General features: G+C 43.1%; 1 protein-coding gene across 1 annotated transcript; it reads right to left on the reverse strand.

Moving 5' to 3' along the window:
• Positions 1-2,472: 2,472 nt before the first annotated feature.
• Snap23 (synaptosomal-associated protein, 23kDa) lies at positions 2,473-24,934 on the reverse strand. The gene is made up of 8 exons (XM_013010219.1): positions 24,852-24,934; positions 15,343-15,441; positions 13,337-13,378; positions 12,878-12,926; positions 11,122-11,239; positions 8,295-8,453; positions 7,011-7,155; positions 2,473-3,934 (listed from the first exon to the last, which is right to left on the reverse strand). The coding sequence occupies exons 2-8, from the start codon at positions 15,397-15,399 to the stop codon at positions 3,869-3,871; spliced, it is 636 nt and encodes a 211-aa protein (XP_012865673.1). The 5' UTR covers positions 15,400-15,441; positions 24,852-24,934; the 3' UTR covers positions 2,473-3,868.
• Positions 24,935-24,946: the final 12 nt, after the last annotated feature.

The raw sequence follows: 24,946 nt of genomic DNA on the forward strand, positions 1-24,946 counted from the left end.
TTATAGTGAACAACTTAGGCTTAAATATAAGGTGATATATTAAGGGGTCTGGAGACTCTGATTCTAACTTAGTAGCCCTTGGTCATTTTCTTTTGTTGTTCCATTATTGGGTTCTGAACTGAGCTTCATATTTTTTCTTGGCTTTTATAAAAGCTCAAGGTTGGTATTCTGCCAACTCTTCCAGCTATTTGTTGGTTAAGTGGAGACAAGAGTCTCACTGACTTTTCTGCTGAGGCTAGCTTCAAACTGAGATATCTCAGCCTCCCAAGTAGCTAGAATTACAAGCATGAGCCACCAGTGCCCAGCTCACTTAATTTTCTAAGAACTTGGTGTGGACATCAATCTAGTATACAGAGAAAATAATCATGAGCTCTGGAATCAGGAAGATCATGGTTTGAACCCAAAGCTTACTAGCTTTCTGAACAATCTCCTTTCATCTAAATATGTACTTAGTGTAATATCCATGACAGTAAGAACTCAATAAACCATGACATTTATCTCAATTACAAGGCAAGTAGCTAGGCACCAGTGCTCATATCCATCATACTAGCTACTTAGGTACCTGAGATCTGAAGATGGTGATTCTAGGCCAGCCTGGACATTGCACACAAAAACTCCCAACTAGAAGCATGACTTAAGCAGTAGGACACCAGCTATGAACAAGCAAGCTGAGCAAAAGTGAGAAATTCTGAGTTCTAGCCCCAGAACAGGGACAAAAACAAAATCAAATTCTATGTGGTATACTGGGTTGTTTGGCTGGGTTTTTTTTAACTACTTTGGCCAGTCCTGTGTTCAAAGTCATATAACTAGTAAATGACTGGACTAAAATACAAACCCTGGTGGTCAGATTTCAGATCTTGTTATCTACTTGTCACTATCTCAAAAGAAATGGAGAGCAAGGCACTGGTAAATGACATCTGTTACCCTAGCTAGTCAGGAGGCTGAAATCTGAGAATCACCGTTCAAAGTCAGCCAGAGCAGGACTCATCTCCAATTTACCACTGGAAAACCAGATGTAGAGCAGTGGCTCAGAGCACTAGCCTTGAGCAGAAGAGCTCAGAGACAGTGCTCAGGCCCTGAGTTCAAGCCCCACACTGACAGAGAGAGAGAGAGGAGAGAGAGCGAAATGGAAAGTTTAAGGTCACATGCCTGTGATCTTAGCACGCTGGAGGCTGAGGCAGGAGGATTGAGAAAATGAGGTTAGCCTGGACTATTAGGGAGAACTTTTCTCAAAAAAAAAAGGGGGGGGACTGGGAAGGTGGCTCAGTGGTAGAGCGCTTGCCTTGCATGCATGAGGCCCTGGGTTCGATTCCTCAGCACCACATAAGCGAAAAGAAAAAAGCCGGAAGTGGCGCTGTGGCTCAAGTGGTAGAGCACTAGCCTTGAGCTGAAGAGCTGAGGGACAGCGCCCAGGTGCAGAGTTCAGGCTCCACAACTGGACCCCAAAAAAAAAAAAAAAGGAATGAACCAGTTTCTAGAAAGTGTTACAGTAGAAAATTTTAAAAAGCTTTAAATTATCAGCTCCAATTTCTAGTGCATTATGGGCCTAATTTTTAGGGTCCTACCTCTCTCCTTTTTCAGTGGCAGAAGCTTATAACCTGAGAAAAGTATGGAACCAGGGATGGCCTTTCATCTCTGGGATGGTCACTTAAGAATGGTTCACCTTCATGTGTCTACTTCTCTGGTGGGGGAGGAGTACTGGGTTGTCTTTCACCCAATTCACAAAGGGATCCTTGACCAGAAAGAGCTCTACTCTACAAAAAAGAACAGCTGTCATATACTAAACTGTTGGATAACCTGGTGTCTTAGCATGTACTCCTAACCAACTGCACTTTGTGTGTCCTTCAATCTATTATCTTTGGCCAGAATAGTGCCTATGAAAAGCTTTAAGAGAACTGAGGTGCCAGGAGCTGGTGGTCCAGGCCTGTAATCATAGCTACCCAGGAGGCTGAGATCTGAGGATCATAGTTCAAAGCCAGCCCAGGTAGAAAAGTCTTATCCTCAATTAATCAACAGAAAACAAAGTGGTGCTGTAGTTCAAAGGGGAAGAGCACTAACTTTGCGCAAAAGAGCTTAGGGACAGCACCCAGGCCCTGAGAACAGGCCTCACAACCGATGGCCCAAAAAAGAGCATATATGTGTTAAGTAATCAATACTGCTTTGCACATTTTTATTTTATACATTCATCTACTTCTACCTGCCAGACTATACTAATTCTAACATTGAGTGTTTCTATGACAAAGGGCCTCATTGGGTTTCATTTTAAGTATTATCCTTTCATCCCTTGGAAGTTCCTGTATTCGATGTATCTTCTGAAGTAAATGGGTTTTAGTTCTCACTCCAAAACATCCATTTAGTCACTAGTGTATGTAAACTCACGATTGAAATGAACCCATGACAAATCACAGAAAGCTCTGTAACTATTCCAATAAGAACTGGAAAAGAGCCAACAGCAGCTTTCTGTTGGCGTGCTTCAGGATATATGGACCTTTGCTTTATTCAACATGTTAAACATGAGCCAATGAAATTATTGCCTTGAAAATAACAGTCATAGAAACATGCTACCTACTTAAAAGAATAATAGCATAAGTTACAAAATTATAAAAATCAAGCAGTGGTTATTGGTTGAACCAGTCCACATCATTTGCTCTGTAGTGTACAGATTAGTTTTTAAATAAAGATGATAGATACAAAGTGGATTCTTGTAACACTGTTAAGGATCTATATAAACTTGATTCTGGACACAGATCAATATGCAAGGCAAACACAGTGCAATCATCAAGAATTACACCAAAGGCATAATTTTCCAAACCACTTTTAGTAAGATATAACAAATTCCTTTTAAATGTCTAAAGCTACATACAACCCAAAGCAATCTATTTATCTACCTGAGATCAAAATAAATTTTATCTTCCTATCTAAACATAATTCTTAGCACTGAGGTAAATCTGAATTCACGTGATATACTTTGTCAAATTTTTCCAAAAAAATTTAAGCCCTGCTTTAGAGAGAAAATCTCATGTTATACGTATATATTTACTATTTTTTTCTTCAAGGACTAATGACAAATTTATGAGGTTAACAGGCCTGTAATGAGATCATGATAATATCAACAATATGAAAATAAAAAGCTACTCATTTATACAAAGTGTTCCTGAATGTGCAATGTGAAATGGGGTCACAGAATCTATGTACATAACATACATGAATCACTAAGAATCCACAAACTGAACTCACTTTAACAGAACTCTTTCTATCCTTCTCTTTGGAGCAGTGTTTGCACAATAGTGATGAACAACAAAAATATTGAGTGTAAAAGCTGCACAGCCAAGTAGATTAGCCTTAATTGGCAAAAAAGGCAACTTAAATTGAACACTAATCCCAACTAGATCTTTACTGTGGCTATGCATTTTTTTTTTTTGTGGCCTATATGTTTTCACTGAGATAACCACCGTATCTCTGGCCCCTCCCTCTTACCTCTTTCATGGACCACAAAAATCAAAACAAAACCAAAAAAAAAAAAAAACAACAACACACAAACAAAAAACACCTCTATAGCTGCCTTCTTCATGGCTGTCTTTGGCAATGCTTTCACATCTTGAAAGTAAAAGAACCTGCAGAAGTTAAGTGCGGGGTATGAAAACCAACCTAAGAAGATGAAATGAGAAAAATACTCAAAGGCCGAGAATCAGTCTACCCTCAAAAGCAACAGAGAAAATAAAATAAGGAAGGTGTTACTCCTTGGACCTTTCTTCCACACTATCTCCGATTAGAAGGATGTAAGAGCAAAATTTCAAACCCTGCAAAGGTAAGGCCTTAGGAAGAGGAGCTGGAGGGGAGTAAATGATAAAGAAGTACAGCAGTAGCTTTAGCTGTCAATGAGTTTCTTTGCTCTGGTATTGGCAATGTCAATTCGATCTTTGTTGGTGTCAGCCTGAAAAAAAAAAAAAAAAGGAAAAGGTATCAGCATTACTTCACTAAGTAGGCCATTCTAATAGAAGTCACATTTGTGCTGGGGGTGCAGCTCAGTGATACAGCACAAGCTTTGCAAGTGCAAGGTCCTGGGTTCAATCCCACCAATTTAAAAGAGAAAAAAGTTAAATTTTACATACTTTGGGAGTAATCAACACTGGGAAAATTCAAGAATTTTTTTTTGGGGGGTGGGGGGTCAGTCGTGGGGCTTGAACTCGGCCTGGGCACTGTTCCTGAGTTCTTCAGCTCAAGGCAAGCACTCTTATACTTTGAGCCACATTACCACATCCATGGTGGTTAATTGGAGATAAGAGTCTCACACAGCCAGGCATGGTGGCTCATGCCTATAATCCTAGCTACTCAGGAGGCTGAGATTTGAGGATCGTGGTTCAAAGCCAGCCTGGTCAGGAAAGTCTATGAGGCTCTTATTGCCAATAAATCACTCAGAAAAAAATGGAAGTGGCACTGTGGCTCAAGTGGTAGAGCACTAGCCTGAGCTGAAGAGCTCAGGGACAGCACCCAGGCCCAGAGTTCAAGCCCCACAACTGACCAAAAAAAAAAAGTCTCGCCTGGGCTAGCTTTGAACTGCAATCTTCAGATCTCAGCCTCCTGAGTAGCTAGGATTACAGGCACCAGCCATCAGCAGACAGCAAGAAATAGCTGAGTGCAGGTGGCTCACACCTGTAATCCTAGCTACTCAGGAGGCTAAGCTCTGAGGATTGCAGTTCAAAGCCAGCCCAGGCAGGGAAGGCCATGAGACTCTTATCTCCAATTAACCACCAGAAAACTGGAAGTGGCGCTGTGGCTCAAGTGCTAGAGTACTAGCCTTGAGCTGAAGAGCTGAAGGACAGCGCTCACGCCCAGAGTTCAAGCCCCATAACGGACCAAAAAAAAAAAAAAAAGTATAAAATTCACTTGGGAAAAACCATAAACATGACAAGGATGTAACAGAAGACCTTGTCAGTATTTTTTCTTTTTTTTGTCGGTCATGGGGCTTGAACTCTGGGTTTGGGCGCTGTCCCTGCCCTCCACAGCTCAAGGCAAGTGCTCTACCAGTTGAGCCACAGAGCCACTTCCAGTTTTCTAGTGGTTTATTGGAGATAAGAGTCTCATGGACTTTCCTGCCCAGGCGGGTCTGAACCACGATCCTCAGATCTCAGCCTCCTGAGTAGCTAGGATTACAGGCATGAGCCACCAGTGCCCATCTTATTTATCAGTTTTATCATACATTTATTCACAGTTTAACATGTGTAAAATTGGATTGCATCTTATAAGCAATGGCATTGTTTTTTTTTGTTATTTGTTTTTTGAGATAGGGTGTCCTGGTCTTCACTGGTATTTCTGATGCAATTAGATTTGGTAAGAATGTTCTCTGAGCCACAGAATCTCAGAGCTACCCTAAGCTGATCCAGAGACACTAAAATAACCTTCCCAAAAATCTTTGAAATAGATTATATTACCACTGACAGCAATGACTAAGTTAAAGTAATAGGTATTATGTAGCTTTAATCCAGACTACAATATTGAACCCTCTTAGAAACCATTTTTCACTTCACACACGACTGCAGCCAATCCTAACTACGCAGGAGGCTGAGCTCTGAGGCTCAAGGTTCAAAGCCAGCCCAAAGAGAAGAGTCTGCAAGACTCTTTTTTTTTTTGGTCCAGTCGTGGGGCCTGAACTCTGGGCCTGGGCGCTGTCCCTCAGCTTTTCAGCTCAAGGCTAGTGCTGTACCACTTGAGCCACAGCGCCACTTCCAGCTTTTATCTTTTTGCTTATGTGGTGCTGAGGAATCGAACCCAGGGTCTCAGGCATTCAAGGCAAGTGTTCTACCACTGAGCCACCTTCCCAGCCCCTCTGCAAGACTCTTATCTCTACTTAACCAATAAAAAGCCAAAAGTGGAGGTATAGCTCAAGTAGTAAAGTACCAGCCTTATGTAATAAAACCAAGAACAAGAGACTCTTGAGCCCAAGTCCAAGTGCACGCACGCATGCACGCACGTACACACACACACAAAGAAAAAGCAAAACTTAAAAGCTCACTGCAGCTGGGCGCTGGTGGCTCACATCTGTAATCCTAGCTACTCAGGAGGCTGAGATCTGAGGATCATGGTTCAAAGGCAGCCCAGGCAAGAAACTCTGTGAAACTCTTATCTCCAAATAACCACCAGAAAACGAAGTGGCGCTGTTGTTCAAGTGGTAGAGCACTGGCCTTGAGCGCAAGACTGAGGGACAGGGCTCAGGCCCAGAGTAGTATACAAGGATGTTAATGAAGTGTGGCTTTTAGATATGACTCATCCAAACACTGGAAACAATTTCTTTTAAAATCTTTTATATCATGGAAAATAAAACAACAACAACAAATCACAGTTTTTCCATTAGTCACATAATGGCAAGAACTACTGTGCAGAACTAAGTTACTACAGACTTTTTCTGAAGATGAGGTTTCAGATAACCTCCTGCACAGTGTAACTAGTTAATAAGGAAAATGGAACATTCAGAGATGAAACAAAAAGGTCATTCTCAAGGATTAGAGCAGGTTCCAATCTTAAAGATTTAAATAAAACAACTCTGTTCCACTGCTGTGTTTTCACAATGAACCAAACACCATGAGCAAGATAGGGAGGCTTTTCAATGTGTTAGAACTATACTTAATCAAAACTGCAAGCCCTGTAGGGACAGGGTTCTTTGTGTGTATAGCAGTTGTAGTGTTTCAACTTAGGGTCCAGGCACTGTCTCTTAGCTTTTTCACTGAAGGACGGCACTTTACCACTTGTACCATAGCTCCACTTCCAGCTTTTTGGAAGATTATTAGGAGATAAGAGTGTTATGGACTTTCTTGCCCTGGCTGCAAACTGTGATTTTCAGATCGTAGACTTCTGAATAGCTTCTGAACAGATTACAAGCATTAGCTACCAGCATTTAATTTTAAGGACAGGATCTTATTCTTTGTTCTCTACGAGTATCTAGTACTGGCAGTCATTACTAAAATTATTGCTAGACTGGCTGTATCATATTCTTGTGGCCATAAAGAATTTACCTTTTCTGTGATCCGGTCTATTTGTCGATTTTGAGTGTCAATTTCATTGCCCATGTCCAGGGCCATGTTCTTTAGATTTCCTAGGATACTGCCCACTTGATTCAGGTTGTCTTCCATCTCATCTTCTCTGGCATCATTAGTTATACTGTCAAAAAGAGAGAGTTGGCTTGCTTTTTTGGTACAATGGAGGAAATCTGGTTTACTATTTTTTTTAAATTAATACTTGGATTTACTTTTTTTTTTTGTCAGTTGTGGGGCTTGAACTCAGGGCCTATGTGCTGTCTCTGAGCCTTTTTGCTCAAGGCTAGAGCTCTACCACTTTGAGTCACAGCTCTATTTCCAGTTTTGGGGTGACTGATTAGATATAAGACTCATAGATTTTACTGCCAGACTGGCTTTTAACAACAATCCTCAGATCCCAGCCTCCTGAGTAGCTAGGATTACAGGTGTAAGCCACCAGCCCCCAGCTAGATTTACTTTTTATATAGTACAGAATTGAATAACTGTAATATAGACTAGCCTGAAATGTCTGAGGTATTTACTATCTGGTCTTTTACAGATATTTGAGAGAAATCTAGTCAATCCCTGCAGTAGATATACTGTGTAACGTTTTCCCTACTTACAGAAGTGAATATGTCTTTCAAGAATTTGCAGGTACAGAAAAAATATAAAGTTAATCTCATTACTCATGGACTGCAATCACAATCAAATGTTTTTTCAGGAGTCAGATTTGAAAACACATTTTCAAAATGGCATAAAATAGCTGGAGGGATGGCTCAGCAGTAGAGTACCTGCCTAATGAATGTGAAGCCCTGAGTTCAAACTCCATAGTGTATAAATAAATAAATAACTGGGCATGGTGGTACATATCTATAATCCCTTTGGAGAACTATCTGAGTCCTAGATAGACCCTGCTTAGAAAAAAGTAAAATAGCTGGGTGCCAGTAGCTCACACCTATAATCATAGCTACTCAAGAGGCTGAGATCTGAGGATCACGGTTCAAAGCCAGCCCAGGAAGGAAAGGCTGTGAGACTCTAATCTCCAAATAACCACCAGAAAACTGGAAGTGAGGATGTGGCTCAAATGGTAGAGTGCTCGCCTTGAGCTGAAGAGCTGAGGGACAAGTGCCCAGGTCCAGAGTTCAAGCCCCATGCCTGACAAAAAATAAAGTAAAATAATAGTATTCCAATTAGTTGAGTAAGGGTTCATTATGGATAACTACCCCTTACCATTCATTAGGAAAGGTGTAGAAACATGGAGAAGAGGAGAGGGTAATGTCATACCGCTTAATGTATCCACCGCTGGCTGCTCCTGTGGTTGTTTGCTGAGGCTGACCATTTGTTACCCGGCCTGGTTGTTTAGATACTACATTGCTAGGTGAGTTGTCTCCGCCATCTCCCCATGTTGCCTTATAAGCTTTACCAGACTCAAAGTTCTTTGTCCTATATGAGTCAGGAGTAGACAGACATAGAAAAAGCAGGAGGGGAGTTGAAATTGTTAGTGTCTGTTATCTGAACTATAACCCTGATGCCTTTAGTAGAGAAGCAACATATGGCTAAAAGTAGATTCATAGGCCCCATGGCAATGTGAGTTAGGAAAAAATTATGGAAAGCCATGGACATTCAATCATTTTAAATCAAATACTACTTCTACCACGTCTTCACTAAGCTGTTATCAAGTAACAAAATGTGACTATTTCTTTAGGGCTTTTTCATTTAGGAGTTTTTCTCTCACTAAAAAAATAAATCTAAGGGGCTGGGAAGATGGCTCAGCAGTAGAGTACTTGCCTTGTATGCATGAGGTCCTAAGTTCGATTCCTCAGCACTACATAAATAGCAAAGGCCAGAAGTGGCACTATGGCTCAAGTGGTAGAGTGCTAGCCTTGAGCTGAAGAGCTGAGGGACAGTGCCCTGGCCTAGAGTCCAAGCCCCATGACCGACAAAAAAAAAAAAAAAAAAAGAAAAAGCAAAAGAAATCTAAGTTTCTTAAAAATAAAAACATATGTTGCAGATAGGGATCTGACAGGCCCAAAACTCAGTCAATGGCAGAATTTTAACATGGGATGTGCTTTTTAAACTGGTATAACTGGCAGGAACCTAAGAAGTGACATTTTGTTTATCTGGAGACAAGACTGTCAGTATGAAAGTTTGCTGGCCTTGAACTCCTGACCCTCTTTGCCTGCACCTTCTGAGTGCTGGAATTACTGGCATGTGCCACCTTCCCAGAAAGAAAGTAATTTTTTTGTGTACCAGTCCTGGGGCTTGAACTCAGGGCCTGGGCACTGTCCCTGAGCCTCTCTGAGCTCAAGTCTAGTACTCTACCACTTGAGCCACAGCGCCACTTTTAGCCTTTTCTGCTTATGTGATACTGAGGAATCAAACCCAGGGCTTCATGCATGGTAGGCAAGCATTTCTAGCCCCATATTTACATGTATTTTTTTGTTGTGGTTGGTTTTGGGGATTAAACTCAGGGCCTAGGCATTGTCCCTGAGCCTCTCTGTGTTCAAGGCTAATGCTCTACCTCAAGAGCCACAGCACTACTTCTGGCTTTTTGAGTAATTTATTGGAGATAAGAGTCTCACAGGGACTTTTCTTCCCCAGGCTAGCTTTGAACTGTGATCATCAGATCTCAGCCTCCTGAGTAGCTAGGAGTGCAGGTGTGAGCTAGCAGTGCCCGGCTATACTCTTTCTTAATAATAATGCAAGTTCCAGGCAAAATCCTAAAGCAGAATAATAGTATAAATACATTAATTACCACAACACTAATAACCATAAACATTCTTTTCTGTCTGTAACTAGATTTTCAATTCATTTTTGGATTTTGTAGTGACCTAAATCATGGGGAATCCAAATCATTAGAAGCAATACTATCATAGAGGAAAGCTTCATTCAGGAACTAGAAAAAGTATAGAAATTAAAATAAGGTAGGATGTTGAAATCAATATCCTATGAAGAGAGATGCACACAGCCTGAATTACCTTCCTTTTGACAAGAACTACACTGCAGCTGCTGTCTACAAAAAGCAACTTTTTTATAGCTTAGAAAACTTTAGGAATGTTTCTATTTTGTTAATATTAGAGCTACTTAACAAAAACTTATTAATCAGAACTATTAGTTTAAGGGAGTTATAAGATTCTTTTGTCAAGCCTATTTTTTGTCTGAGCAAAAACAAGGAAGAACAAATTCACTTGACATTCCACACCACAGCACAGGAACTGATGAGACAGTCTCTACCATTCATTCATAGGATCCATGCACATGCACAGAAACGTCACTTGAAGCGTCACCTTTAGAGATAGCAGGTTAGCAGCCCAGACTGCGCCACAAGACTGCATCTGAAAGTTCCCTGTGATCAGTTACTGAGCCCGGCTTCTGATGTTAAATCTTCATTTTTAGTAAGCAGGTTAGAAAGGAAGATATTAAAGGGAGAGAATGAAATCCAGAAAACAGTAAGTCAAACAGAACAGAAGCAGGTTTAGCATCTGAAAAACCATAATGCATTCAAATTCCTGCCTGGTTTTGCAGAAATAACCAACATCTGAGAATCTAGACAAGAGAAAAAAAAAAAAAGAAAACAAAAATCCAAGGAAACTATTTAAACCATGGCACATTTCATGTTTCAGCTTGTCTGGGTGATGACATTTTTCCTTAAAATTATAAAAACTATTATGAAAGAAAACAACTACCAATGGTAACGATGTAGAATTTCCTCTTTTCTGAGTGAATATATACTTATATTACTTCTACTCTGAATATTGTTTGCATTCTAATTTTTAAAATAATTTTCTAACCTCTTCCCTTCAGCAAACAAGTTTCTCAAGGATATTCAATCCACAAGTATTTATGTACTTACTGAATATCTACTACAGATCATGTATCATCTGTGGCAGAACACAATTACAATAAATAAAACAGATAGGGCCACAGGACCTATCCATCTTTGTATCTCTGACTAGTACAGTCCCTTCAAGTAAGAAGTGACAGCTTTGTCAATTGCTTTTGAAAAACAAAGATGAACTACATCTACCAGAAGGAAGATGATGATTAACTAGCTTAGTCTACTTACTGTGGGGCAGGGAGCATGTGAGGTGGTTTCAGTTTATCAACTCACCTATTACATGGACAGACACAAAGGCCACAGCACTTGTTCAGTTCTGTTAAGGTCTTCTCTGCCTCTCTCATGTCTTTATTTATTTGGTCCATGCCTTCTTCTATGCGGTTTAATTGTTCTAAGAATAAATTGTTTAGAGTTCAATTTTGTGATACATTCAGTGTTGACCAGAAGATCTTATTAGAGAGCAGCAAACTTTAACCCAAAATCTACCAGTGCCACATCCCATTATGAATAAGAACACCCCGATATACTTATCTGGGGACACCTGGTATTTCTTAAAAAAAAAAAAAAAAAAAAAAAAAAAACTATCCGGTGCTGTTGGCTCTCACTGTAATCCTAGCTACTCAGGAGGCTGAGATCTGAGGATGGTGGTTCAAAGCCAGCCTGCACAAGAAAGTCTGTGGTATTCTTATCTCCAATAAACCACTCAGAAAACGAAGTGGCACTGTGGCTCAAGTGGTAGTGCTACCTTGAACTGAAGAGCTCAGGAACAGCATCCAGGCCAGAGTTCAACCCCAGGAATGACCCGTGGGGGATGGGGGATGGGGGATGGGGGTGGGAAGGACTTGTTCACAAGAAGCATGTGAGGGCTGGGCAGAGGTCTTTCTTCCAACCAAGTTAAGTACACTTTGGCCAGGCCATAACAGACTCAAAATCTGAGGGCTGTCACAAGACCAATAAAACTAGACCATAATATTCAGAGACAATTCAAAAAGAATATTCCTAAGGTCATCAGAATTTAGTCCTATTTTTTTAGGATGATCAAAGTTTATCATAATGTCTAATGTATGTGACAAATAAACATAACCAGCCAGGCTGGCCTAACACACACTTGGTATGCAGTTGGGCATTGCTGACTCTCAGCTCAAATCAGCAGTAAACATGATACAATTCAAGCCAGAAGGGCTGGGAAGGTGGCTCAGTGGTAGAGCGCTTGCCTTATATGCATGAGGCCCTGGGTTTGATTCCTCAGCACCACATAAGCAAAAAGAAAAAGCTGGAGGCACATAAGCAAAAAGAAAAAGCTGGAGGCACATAAGCAAAAAGAAAAAGCTGGAAGTGGCGCTGTGGCTCAAGTGGTAGAGCGCTAGCCTTGAGCTGAAGAGCTCAGGGACAGCACCCAGGCCCAGAGTTCAGGCCCCACGACCGGACCCAAAAAAAAAAAAAATTCAAGCCAGAAGAAAAGAAATAAGCCTAACATTCATTTCTTACAAAGGCTGAAATTTATAAGTGGGTGATTTCACAGGGTTTTTTTTTCTTTTTGCCAGTCATGGGGCTTGAACTCAGGACCTGGGCACTGTCCCTCAGCTTCTTTTTGCTTAAGGCTTGCACTCTACCACTTGAGCCACAGTGACACTTCTGGCTTTTTCTGTTTAAGTGGTACTGAAGAATCGAACCCAGGGCTTTATGCTTGCTAGGCAAGCACTCTACACTAAGCTACATTCCCAGCCTGGGGTATTTTTTTTTTGGTCGGTCACGGGGCTTGAACTCTGGGCCTGAGCACTGTCCCTCAGCTCTTCAGCTCAAGGCTAGTGCTCTACTACTTGAGCCAAAGTGCCACTTATGGTTTTCTGGTGGTTTATTGGACATAAGAGTTTCACGGACTTTCCTGCCTGAGCTGGCTTTGAACTGCGATCCTCAGATCTCAGCCTCCTGAGCAGCTAGGATTACAGGCATGAGCCACCAGCACCCAGTGATATTTTTTTTTTTGGCAAGTTAAAAAATTACTTCTCCTCCAACGACTTCAACTTACCCCCTTGTTCATCCAGCATATTTATGGTCTTGATTCCTGCATCCTGAGACTAAAAAGGGGAAAACATGATAGTACAACAAAATAAATCCAAAATAACAGAATAAACACTGTAAGAACCCGTAAGTAGCAAGAAAAAAATCGAATAGAAACCTAAATTCTTATATAAATCTCATCTCCAAGGATTATGGACACAATAGAACTAGAAGTTTTAAACCAACACACTTTAACATATTAAGCATCCCAAAATATTGCAGTTAGAGACTCATGGTAAATTCACCTTTCCCTTTAATATTCCAATACTGTTTTCAAAGGAAAAAAAACACTGTTAGTGTATAGTGTGACAATTTAACAATTGCGAGTTTCAAATAATAAAGTATATTAATATAACACCAATTCTAACTACTGCTACCAAAATCCCTCCCATAAAGATCTGTGCTCAACTTGATGAACATTTCTTACCTCAATGGCTAAACTCAGGATTCTCCTTGTACTTTCCAGAGACTAGGAAAAAATACAAGAGTTTTAGAATTCTGAAATATGTAATAAGCAGGGGGGGAGGGGGACGCTGACCATAGGCCATACTTTGATGATGCTATTCTATAAAAATTCTCAGCCCAGGCTGGGGAGGTGGCTCAGTGGTAGAGTAATATCCTTGCATACACAAGGCCCTGGGTTTGAATCCTTAGTACCACATAAGCAGAAAAAGCTGGAAGTGGTACTGTGGCTCAAGTGGTAGAGCACTAGCCTTAAGCTGAAGAGTTGACGGACAGCACCTGGACCCAGAGTTCAAGCCCCACCAACTGACAAAAAAAGAATTCTCAGGGGCTGGAAAGGTGGCTCAGTGGTAGAGTGCTTGCCTTGCATGCATGAGGCCCTGGGCTTGATTCCTCAGCACCACATAAGCAAAAAGAAAAAAGCCGGAAGTGGCGCTTGGCTCAAGTGGTAGAGCGCTAGCCTTAAGCTGAAGAGCTGAGGGACAGCGCCCAGGCCCAGAGTTCAGGCCCCATGACCAGACCCAAAAAAAAAAAAAAAATTCTCAGCCCAGCAGGGTCTCATTAGCTCAAGTCTATAATCTAAACTATTCGAGAGGATAAGGTCTGAGGATGGAGATTTAAAGCCAGACAGAGAAGACAAAGCTGTAAGACTTTTTATTTTCAATTAACCATTCAAAAAGCTGGAAATAGAGGCTTGGCTCAAGTGATAAAGAGTGCCAGATATGAGCAAAAAACAAAACTGAAGCAGGGTGCTAGTGGCTCACACCTATAATCCTAGCTACTCAGGAGGCTGAGCTCTGAGGATCCAGGTTCAAAGCCTGCCCGGGCAGGAAATACCGTGAGACTCCTATCTCCAATAAACCACTAGAAAACCAGAAGTAGCTCTGTAGATCAAGTGGTAGAGTGCTCACCTTGAGCTCAAGAGCTGAGGGACAGCGCCCAGGCCCAGAGTTCAAGCCCCACGACCAAAAAAAAACTGAGCAAGAGAGTGAGACGCCTTAAGTTCAAGCCTCAGTACTCAGTACCAAAACAAAACTGCCAGTTCATCCTAGTCCATTCCTCTCTTTACAACAAAATGAAGAAAGTTGGTCACTATACTTTTAGTTATTTTCTTCTTAACAGGTGCTCCTCAAGAGAAAATTTAGAGGGTTGAGTACATGGAGTTGGTAAACATTTAATGCGTTATACAAAGGTACTAGGAAATTCTTTAAAAAAATAAAAATAAGCTGGGCGCTGGTGGCTCACGCCTGTAATCCTAGCTACTCAGGAGGCTGAGATCTGAGGATCGAGGTTCAAAGCCAGCCCGGGCAGGAGAGACCGTGAGACTCCTATCTCCAATAAACCACCAGAAAACCGGAAGTGGCGCTGTAGCTCAAGTGGTAGAGCGCTTGCCTTGAGCTGAAGAGCTGAGGGACAGCGCCCAGGCCCAGAGTTCAAGCCCCACGACCGACAAAAAAATAAATAAAAATAAAAATAAAAAAATAAAGCCTGGGCAAGGCACCGGTGGCTCACGCCTGTAATCTGAGCTACTCTGGAAGCTGAGATCTGAGGATCACAGTTCAAAGCCAGCCCAGGCAGGAAAGACCATGAGATTTTCATCTTCAATAAACCAGTAGAAAACAGAAGTGGCCCTGTAGCTCAAGTGGTAGAGCACACCTTGAGCTGAAGAGCTGGGAGACAGCGCCCAAGCCCAGAGTTCAAGCCCCATGACCAACAAAAAAATAAAAAAAATAAATAAAGCCTGGAGTCCCTTGCAGAATTACTCTAACAGTTAAGTAATACTACCTAGAAAAATGATACCAATTCTTTTCACTTCTGTAGTTTCTGCTGAGCTGAAAAAAAAGGAAGGAACTGTGGGACAAAGGAATTGATAGTAAGGGACCAGGAGGAGGCCAAAATAAGATTTAAGAAGGCCTTCTCCTCCTTCCACTAAAAACTCAATCAATTACTAATTGTAAATATAACTTTTACCTCATCAGTAACCTGGTTAGCTCTCAGCTGAATTTCTTCGGATGATAGATTATCCATGATGAATCAGAACTCAGGCACAGAAATGGAAATGTGGATGTTCTAGAAATATAAGATACACAAAAGTTTAAGTCAGGAATTGAGGAGTACACCTGTAATCACTGCTCCTAAGGCAAAGGTAAGAGATCTTGAGTTTGAGGCTAGTTTAGACAACAGCAAGACTCTATCTTAAAAAAAAATAAAGCCGGTTGCCCGGTGGCTCACGCCTGTAATCCCAGCTACTCAGGAGCCAGCCTGGGCAGGAAAAACCCTGCCGGTGAGACTCTTATTGCCACTAAACCACTCAGAAAACCAGAAGTAGTACTGTGGCTCAAGTGGTAGAGCGCTAGCCTTGAGCTGAAGAGCTGAGGGACAGTGCCCAGGCCCAGAGTTCAAGTCCCACCACTAACCAAAAAAAAAAAAAAGTTTTTGAGCAAAGAGTGTAGTTTAATGGAACTGAGGTACTTTTCAGACAAACAGGATAAAAGAACTGATATCTTTACTGGTCTCTCTACATGAGTAAAGAAATTAAGGCCAGGGCTGGGAAGGTGGCTCAGTGGTAGAGCGCTTGCCTTGCATGCATGAGGCCCTGGGTTCAATTCCTCAGCACCACATAAGCAGAAAAAAAAAAAAAAGGCCGGGGAAGTGGTGCTGTAGCTCAAGTGGTAGAGCGCTCGCATTGAGCTGAAGAGCTGAGGGACAGCGCCCAGGCCCAGAGTTCGAGCCCCATGACCAACAAAAAAAAAAAAAAAGAAAGAAAGAAAAGAAAAAAAGGCCGCAAGTGGCCAAGGGGATAGATTGTAATGCTAATTAAGTCAAAAGGTACACCTAAAACCAAAGTACACTTTCACGGGGAAAATGGTCTATTTTGAAAAGCTGGTATCAGTGACTTACAAGCTTTAAGAGACTATGAAAATAGTTTGCACAATGTTCTTTATGTTTTCTGAATATAGGAAAGCAATAAGGTGAAAAAATTCAAATAAGGAAAATAATATAATTCAAAATTATGTGTATAGCCGGGAGCCAGTGGCTCACAACTGTAATCCTAGCTACTCAGGAGGCTGAGATCTGAGGCTCGTGGTTCAAAGCTAGCTCCAGCAGGAAAGTCTGTGAGATTTTTTTTTTGGTGGGGGTCTGGGTCATGGGACCTGAACTCTGGGCCTGGGCACTGTCCCTCAACTCTTCAGCTCAAGGCTAGCATTTTACCACTTGAGCAACAGCGCCACTTCTGGCTTTTTTTTTCTTTTTGCTTATGTGGTGCTGAGGAATCGAACACAGGGCCTCAAGCATGCAAGGCAAGCACTCTACCACTGAGCCACCTTCCCAGCCCAGTCTGTGAGATTCTTATCTCCAATAAACCACAGAAAACTGGAAGTGGCACTGTGGCTCAAGTGGTATAACGCTAGCCTTGAGCAGAAGAACTCAGGGACAGCATCCAGACCCAGGATTCAAGCCCCATCCCCAACCAAAAAAGAAGGAAGGAAAGGGGGGAGGGGGAAGGGCATGGGGAAGAGGATGGGGAGGAGGGGGGAAGGGGGAAGAGGGAAGAGGGAGGGGGAAGGGCATGGGGAAGAGGATGGGGAGGAGGAGGGAAGGGAGGGGAAGGGGGAAGGGAAAGGAAAGGGGAAAGGAAGGGAAGGGGGAAGGGAAGAGAATTTCCAGGCTCCCTGGAATAAAAGTACATGTGCTGGCAGTAAGTATAAAGCCTGCAAACCACCACTGGAGCCTCAAGTCAAAATCTTCCACTGTATGTACATGATATGGAACAGCTCACTGGTTGTACATAGACCTTTTCAGTTTGGGATAGGGGTGTATCAGTGGCAGAGCACTTGTCTAGAAGGTATGAGGCCCTGGGTTTGATCTCCAGCACTGTAAAACAACAAAATCAAATTTTTCTGTGTGTAACCCCTTCCTCCCTTAAAAAAAAAAAAAAAAAAAGGAGGGGCTAGATACCAGTGGCCAGTGGCCTGCTACATTCTTTCCTGCACATATATACCCACCAAGAAGCCCTCTTCTTTTTACTTAGTGAAAGCATCTTACAGTTTCTCTCCAGCACAAGTGAACTGCCACCACTGCTGCTCTGGTTAAGGCCACAGCTAAGTAAGGATTATTTGGACAGAAGTACTAAGATACTGAGACAGTAGATCTGATAAAGGAGATGACCATTAAGTGACAAAGGAGCGGGTAGATAGCTCAGACAATGGATAATTCCGGCTCGGGCAGGAAGGAGCCAAATGGCATGAGATTTCATCCCGTCACTCAAACACAGCACAATTTAAAACTTATGAAATAGCTAAGTATGCGGAAATAAATCTATAACCTCACCATTAAGGAGGCTGAAGCAAGATTGCTACTAGAGGAAAGCTTGGGCTACCCATTAAGACCCTATCTCAAAAACAAAAAACAGCCACCAGCAGCTCAGGCCTGTAACCCTAGCTACTCAACAGGCTAAGACTGGAGGACTGAAGTTCAAAGCTAGCAGGGCAGGAAAGTCCATGAGACTCCAATTAACCACCAAATAGTCAGAAATGCAACTATGTAACAGGAACTATGGAAAGTGAAAGTACAGAAAAGAGGAAATTATTGCAGAAGACTTTTTTTCCAGTGCCTGTCCTGGCTTGAACTCAGAGCTTGGGGGCCGTCTATGGGCTTTTGTGCTCAAAGCTGTGCACTACCACTTTGAGCCACAGCTCCATTTGCTGCTTTTTTGGTAGTTATTTGGAGATAAAAGTCTCATGGCTTTCTAGCTTCAAACTCCCATCCTCAGATATCAGACTCCTGAGTAGGACTACAGGCTTGAGCCACCAGTACCCATGGTACAAGTGAGGTAAAGAAATGGGTTAAGTCAGGCAGGCTAAGTTAGTAACATTAAGGTAGGCGAACACAAAGCCAGGAACTAAGAATAGACACTATATTAATAGGCAACTTGAAAGTCCCTCACCCCCATTAGGCTATAGCAGCTGGCCATGTTCTTAATTATGTACTAATGATTTGCCTGCAGCTCTGAGTAAACATCTCAAGAAAAACACTTGAGCTAGGCACCAGTGGCTCATGCCTATAATCCTAGCTACTCTGAGGCTGAGATTTCAGAATGACTGTTTGAAGCCAGCCTGGAGAGCAAAGTCTATGAGACTCATCTCCAATTAACCAGCAAAAAAAAAACAGAAGTGGAAGAGTGGTTCAAGTGGTAGAGCTCGATCCTAGAATGAAAAAGGCCAGCTCAAGAGCAAAAGGCTCTAACTTCAAGATCCAGTACTAGAAAACAAACAAAAAAATACGATTTTAGATTACCCTTTGATAATTCTTTTTTTTTTTTATTTGTGAACATACTGTACAGAGGGGTTACAATTACATGGGCAGGATAATGCGTACATTTCTTACCAAGCATTGCAGCCTCCTCCTTTGGTTTACCCTTCACATCCCTTCCCAGCCTCCCCCCTCCCTCTTTTTTTTTTTTTTTTTTTCGGTTTGTGGGGCCTGAGCTTTGGGCCTGGGTGCTGTCCCTCAGCTCTTCAGCTCAAGGCTAGCGCTCTACCCCTTGAGCCACAGCACCACTGCCAGCTTTTTCTGCTTCTGTGGTGCTAAGGAATTGAACCCAGGGCCTCATGCAAGGCAAGCACTTTACCACTGAGCCACCTTTCCAGCCCCACCCTTTGATAATTCTTAAAACACCACAGTACAAGGACTAAGTAGCCTAGTAGGAGACTTGGTGTGTATCTATGTTTTTTTGTTAATTCTTTTTTTGTCTATGGTGGGCCTTGAGCTCAGGGCCTGGGTGTTGTCCCTAAGCTTTTTTGCTCAAGGCTAGTACTCTACCACTTCTGGTTTTCCGGTGGTTTTCAGAGACTTTCCTGAATGGTGGCTTCTAACTGCAATCCTCAGATCTCATACTCATGAGTAGCTGAGATTACAGGTATGAGCCACTGGTGCCTGGCTTTATGACTATGTTTTCTGTGTAGGAGTGCAGGGTGGCCTCAAATGGCAGACAGGAGATAAACTGTGAGTATTAAGTAGCCAGGAATGGGTAATGTTCAACTTATGGGCCAAATAAGGTCTGCAAAATCAATTATTTGGTACATGAAAGGACAGACTTATGTGCTTCTACTTATGGCTGTCCCCCACCTATCTGCCTATATTGGTAATTGTGTATGGCCCTCAAATCCAAATGGCTCCTGGGAGAAAAAAGATTCCCCATCCCTTACCCAAAGCAATCTCAGTTGTCAAAATAAATTTAAAACAATGTTAAGCTTTAGAGCTCACTAAAATAAAATGAGGGGATTTCAGAAAAATATAATTTAAATAATTTAGCAGTAATAGACTGTAAGCTAAAACCAAACTATTGGTAAGTTTAACTCAGTGCAAATTAAGACTCTACCAATGTTAATATTAACAGAGGTACACTTCTGGGTTGTAGTTCAGGGGTAAATAGCTTGCCTGCCATGTGTAAAGCCCTGGGTTCATGCCCAGCACTGTCAAAAAGTACAGTACATGCTATTTCCTGGCTCCATAATCCACTTCCTCCAATTGTTGGAGGCACTAGATCCATCTGTTTCATACTTGTATCCAAAAAAAGATATATCTTTGTCATCTGATGCTCTAAGTATGGTACTAGAATTAAAAAGCTCAGCACACTTGGGTACAAACAACATCGTACATTATAAATGACTATACATGCACACACATACAATGTAAACAGCAAAAACATTTCTAGAGTGTCTGAGACATAGGAACAAATTAGGAAAAAGGGGAGGTCTCAATTTAGGAAAGAACAAACTGAAATGTAACTGATTTCACAAAAAAAAAAAAAATGCCAAAACAGAAAAATAGTTTTCCCTCTCTTACTCCTCTACTTTGCTCATCTGATAACACCAGGTAAATTTGCTAGAATTCAGAAATTCACCATAATAAATATTCTGGGCTTATAGAATTTTCTAACACACTGGACAAATTTTAATCGTCATTTCATTTTAAACATGAGATAAGGCCCAAAGCAGTATTTTTCAAAGTATAAAGTAAGAACATGAGATGATTTTTAGTTGTTACAGATAATTAGGCACTTATGAATTACATAAGAATAATATTTTTAAGCTCATTTAAAAATATTTTTAAGGGGCCGGGCGCTGGTGGCTCACGCCTGTAATCCTAGCTACTCAGGAGGCTGAGATCTGTGGATCTCCGTTCAAAGCCAGCCTGGGCAGGAGAGACCGTGAGACTCCTATCTCCAATAAACCACCAGAAAACCGGAAGTGGTGCTGTAGCTCAAGTGGTAGAGCGCTTGCCTTGAGCTGAAGAGCTGAGGGACAGCGCCCAGGCCCAGAGTTCAAGCCCCACCACTAACCAAAAAAAAAAAAAAGTTTTTGAGCAAAGAGTGTAGTTTAATGGAACTGAGGTACTTTTCAGACAAACAGGATAAAAGAACTGATATCTTTACTGGTCTCTCTACATGAGTAAAGAAATTAAGGCCAGGGCTGGGAAGGTGGCTCAGTGGTAGAGCGCTTGCCTTGCATGCATGAGGCCCTGGGTTCAATTCCTCAGCACCACATAAGCAGAAAAAAAAAAAAAAGGCCGGGGAAGTGGTGCTGTAGCTCAAGTGGTAGAGCGCTTGCCTTGAGCTGAAGAGCTGAGGGACAGCGCCCAGGCCCAGAGTTCAAGCCCCACGACCGACAAAAAAAAAATATATATATATTTTTTTAAGGGGCTGGGAAAGTGGCTCAGTGGTAGAGCGCTTGCCTTGCATGCTCGAGGCCCTGGGTTCGATTCCTCAGCACCACATAAACAAAAAGGAAAAAGCCAGACATGGCGCTGTGGCTCAAGTGGTAGAGCGCTGGCCTTGAGCTGAAGAGCTGAGGGACAGCGCCCAGGCCCAGATTTCAGGCCCCACGACTGGACCGGACCAGAGCCAGTGCCTCATGATTGTAATCCTAGCTACCCTGGAGGCTGAGATCTGAGGATTAGGGTTCAGCCTGAACAGAAAAGTCTGTGAGACTCTTATCTCCAATAAATCACTAGAAAACCGGAAGTGGTGCTGTGGCTCAAGTGGTAGGGCACTAACCTTGAGCTGAAGAGCTGAGGGACAGCACCCAAGCCCAGAGTTCAAGCCCCACAACCAACAACAACAACAACAAAAAAAACTTTTTAAAGTAAGTCTGGGCTGGAGGTATAGCTCAACATTAAAGCACCTTTTTAGTGATTTAGGGCTCAAGGCTCCAGGTTCAATTTCCAGCAGAAAACAAACAAACACAAAAAGAAGTAAAATAATAACAGTGCTCCAAATAGAAAAATTTGTAGTGCTTGTGTGACTCCTAAGTGAAGACTGACAATTCTCATAGGAGCACAGGGTCTGTTTTTTGTTCACATGCTTTCTTCTCGATTATATTCTGAATAACTGAAAAAGAAATGACCTTTCGTTACATGAGCTTGTGTATCCTACTTAAGTTCATCCAGAGTTTAAGAAACAAACACAAAGACAAATGCAGAAGTTCTACTGGTCATAGGAAAGAGTGCAATACTACCAGGAAACAATGGCCTGATAAGCAATTCCTGTTCTGAAATTAGGACAAAAAAAAATTTCTGATGCATCCACATATCATATGCATCTTAAAAATGAAATGTGGCCGGGCGCTGGTGGCTCCCGCCTATAATCCTAGCTACTCAGGAGGCTGAGATCTGAGGATCCCAGTTCAAAGCCAGCCTGGGCAGGAGAGTCCGTGAGACTTCTATCTCCAATAAACCACCAGAAAACCGGAAGTGGCGTTGTAGCTCAAGTGGTAGAGCACTTGCCTTGAGCTGAAGAGCTGAGGGACAGCGCCCAGGCCCAGAGTTCAAGCCCCACGACCGACCAAAAAAAAAAAAAATGAAATGTGATATCATTTCTAACCTAGAGCTGACCTCGTTTTCAGTCTATTGAAAGTATATTCAGTAGAGTGGCTCAAACCTGTAATCCTAGCTACTCAGGAGGCTGAGATCTGAGGATCATGTTTCCAAGATAGCTCAGGGACAAAGCCTAAGCCCTGTGTTCAAGCCCCAGGATCAGCACACATACCCACACATACATGCACACACACACCCAAATGTGTATTTTTTTGTTTGTTTGTTGTTCTTGCCAGTCCTGGGGCATGAACTCAAGACCTAGAGCTCTACAACTTGAGCCACAGCGCCACTTCCAGCCTTTTCTGTTTAGATGGTACTGAGGAATTGAACCCAGGACTTCATGTATGCTAGGCAAGCACTCTACCACTAAGCCACCTTCCCAGGCCTAATGTGTATTTATTTTTAAGTAAACTTATCTACCACTTTCATTAAAAAAAAATAAATATTAAGGCTGGGAAGGCGACTCAGTGGTAGAGTGCTTGCCTTGCATGTACTGGGTTTGATTCCTCAGCACCACATAAGCAGAAAAAGCCAGAAGTGGTGCTGTGGCTCAAGTGGTAGAGAGAGCCTTGAGCTGAAGAGCTGAGGGACAACGTCCAGGCCCCAAGACTGACAAAAAATAAAATAAAAGAGTTATCTGAGTCTGGGAAGGTGGCTCAGTGGTAGAGTGCTTGCCTTGCATGCATGAGGCCCTGGATTCCATTCCTCAGCACCACATAAGCAGAAAAAGCCGGAAGTGGCCCTGTGGCTCAAGTAGTAGAGCGCTAGCCTTGAGCTGAAGAGCTCAGGGACAGTGCCCAGGCCCAGAGTTCAAGCACTGGGAAAAAAAAAAAAAAAAAAAAGGAAGGAAGAACAGAGGGAGGGAGGAAGGGAAGGAAGTAAGGAAATGAAGGAAGGGAGGGAAGGAGAGAGGAAAGGGAAAGAAAGAAATGAAAAAGAAAAAAAGCAGCAGGACAGATGGAGTTAAGATTTCTTTCAGGCTGGGAAAGTGGCTTAGTGGTAGAGTGCTTGCCTTGCATGCATGAAGCCCTGGGTTAGATTCCTCAGTACCACATAAGCAGAAAAGGCTGGAAATGGTGTGACTCAAGTGGTAGAGTACTAGCCTTGAGCTAAAGAAGCTCAGGGACAGTGCCCAGGCCTTGAGTTCAAGCCCCAGGACTGGCAAAAACAAAACAAAAAAAAAGATTCCTTTCAATTCTTAAAATACCTGCTAATAAACATTGTTTTCCTGAGGCTTTAGGTACAGTTAGAAAGCTGCTAATATCTAATCTTCCCTCTCAGTCACCAGGTCCCCCAGCCTAACTCCACGCTAGAAAAGTAAAATGATAACGGTAAAATGATAAGCCCTTCTCGTCAGTTATTTCCCTCCCAAATTTGATGGCTTTTGGTTTCTTCTATCATCAGCTACTTTCCTAACATTCATATGACTAATGATTAAGGGCAGAAAAAAAAAACCCTCACAAAATGAAACTACTTCAACACACACACACACACACAGACACACACACACAGACACAGACACACACACACACACACAGACTACACATTACCTCAGCTCAAGGCGATTGCTCTACCACCTGAGGCCACAGTGCCACTTCTGGTCTTCTGGTGGTTAACTGGAGATAAGCGTCTCATGGACTTTCATGCCCGGGCTGGCTTTGAACTGCGATCACCTGAGGTCTCAGCCTCCTGAGGAGCTAGGATGACAGGCCTGAGCCCAGCTCAACTGATCCATTTCTTTGTGTGGCCAGAGGGGAAAGCAGCAAAGGCTGGCTGGACTTTCCTAGACAGCAAGGTGGCATGAACCTCGGAGTCCTCCTCCTCCTCCTCCAATTATCCCAGAACTATTCTCTATCTGATCATTGGAATCACTGGTCAATCTTATTAATCTTAACTAGCAAACGCTGGAAAGCTTGGAAGTTACGTTACTAAGAGGTGATTTTTTGCTTGGTTTTCAGGAAGAGCCCAGTTCTCCCCCACACCCGCCCGCCCTTATGTCGCCCCCTGTCTCCGCTGGCCCTTCTTCTAGAGTCCCCCAAGTCTCCCCCGTCTCCACTGGCCCCTCCAGAGACCCCATCTGGCTCCCCAATTTCCGACCCCCATCTGGCCCGCCCAGTCTCCGCAGGGCCCCTCATCTGCCCCCCACTTTCCGCTTGGGGCCTCCATCTGGAACCCCCAAGTCTCCACTGGGCTCCCCATCTGGAACCCCCACTTTCCGCCGGGGCCCCATCTGGACCCCCAGTCTCCGCCAGCCCCTCCATCTGGACCCCCTATAGTCTCCGCCAGGACCCTCATCTGCCCCCCCTACTTTCCGCCGGGCCCCCCCATCTGGTCGTCCAGCCTCCGCCGGGCCTCCCATCTGGTCCCCTCGTCTCCCCTGGGCCCTTCATAGTCTACAGCGCCCGGCGTCCTCCTTCCGGGCCCAACTCGGGGAGTCTGGGCTGGAGCGCCCGCCCCCCCTCCGCCCCGCTCCCCTCAAGCCCGACCCCACACACTCTCCAACCGACACAGTACATCCTTTCACCTCGGGATATCACCTCAAATTCCCGCCCCCCTCCTCCCCGCCCAGCTAGCTCCCACAAACCCCACTTCTGGAGGCTCACCGAGCGGTTCCGGACACTCCTCTCCTCAGCCGCCAGCTCGGACACTGACCAGACCCAGGCACTGAACCCTGGTCGCGCCTGCGCGCGCGCGCTGG

Source organism: Dipodomys ordii, unplaced genomic scaffold (genome assembly GCF_000151885.1).
Source record: "Dipodomys ordii isolate 6190 unplaced genomic scaffold, Dord_2.0 Scaffold11, whole genome shotgun sequence".
Classification (NCBI taxonomy): Eukaryota; Metazoa; Chordata; class Mammalia; order Rodentia; family Heteromyidae; genus Dipodomys; species Dipodomys ordii.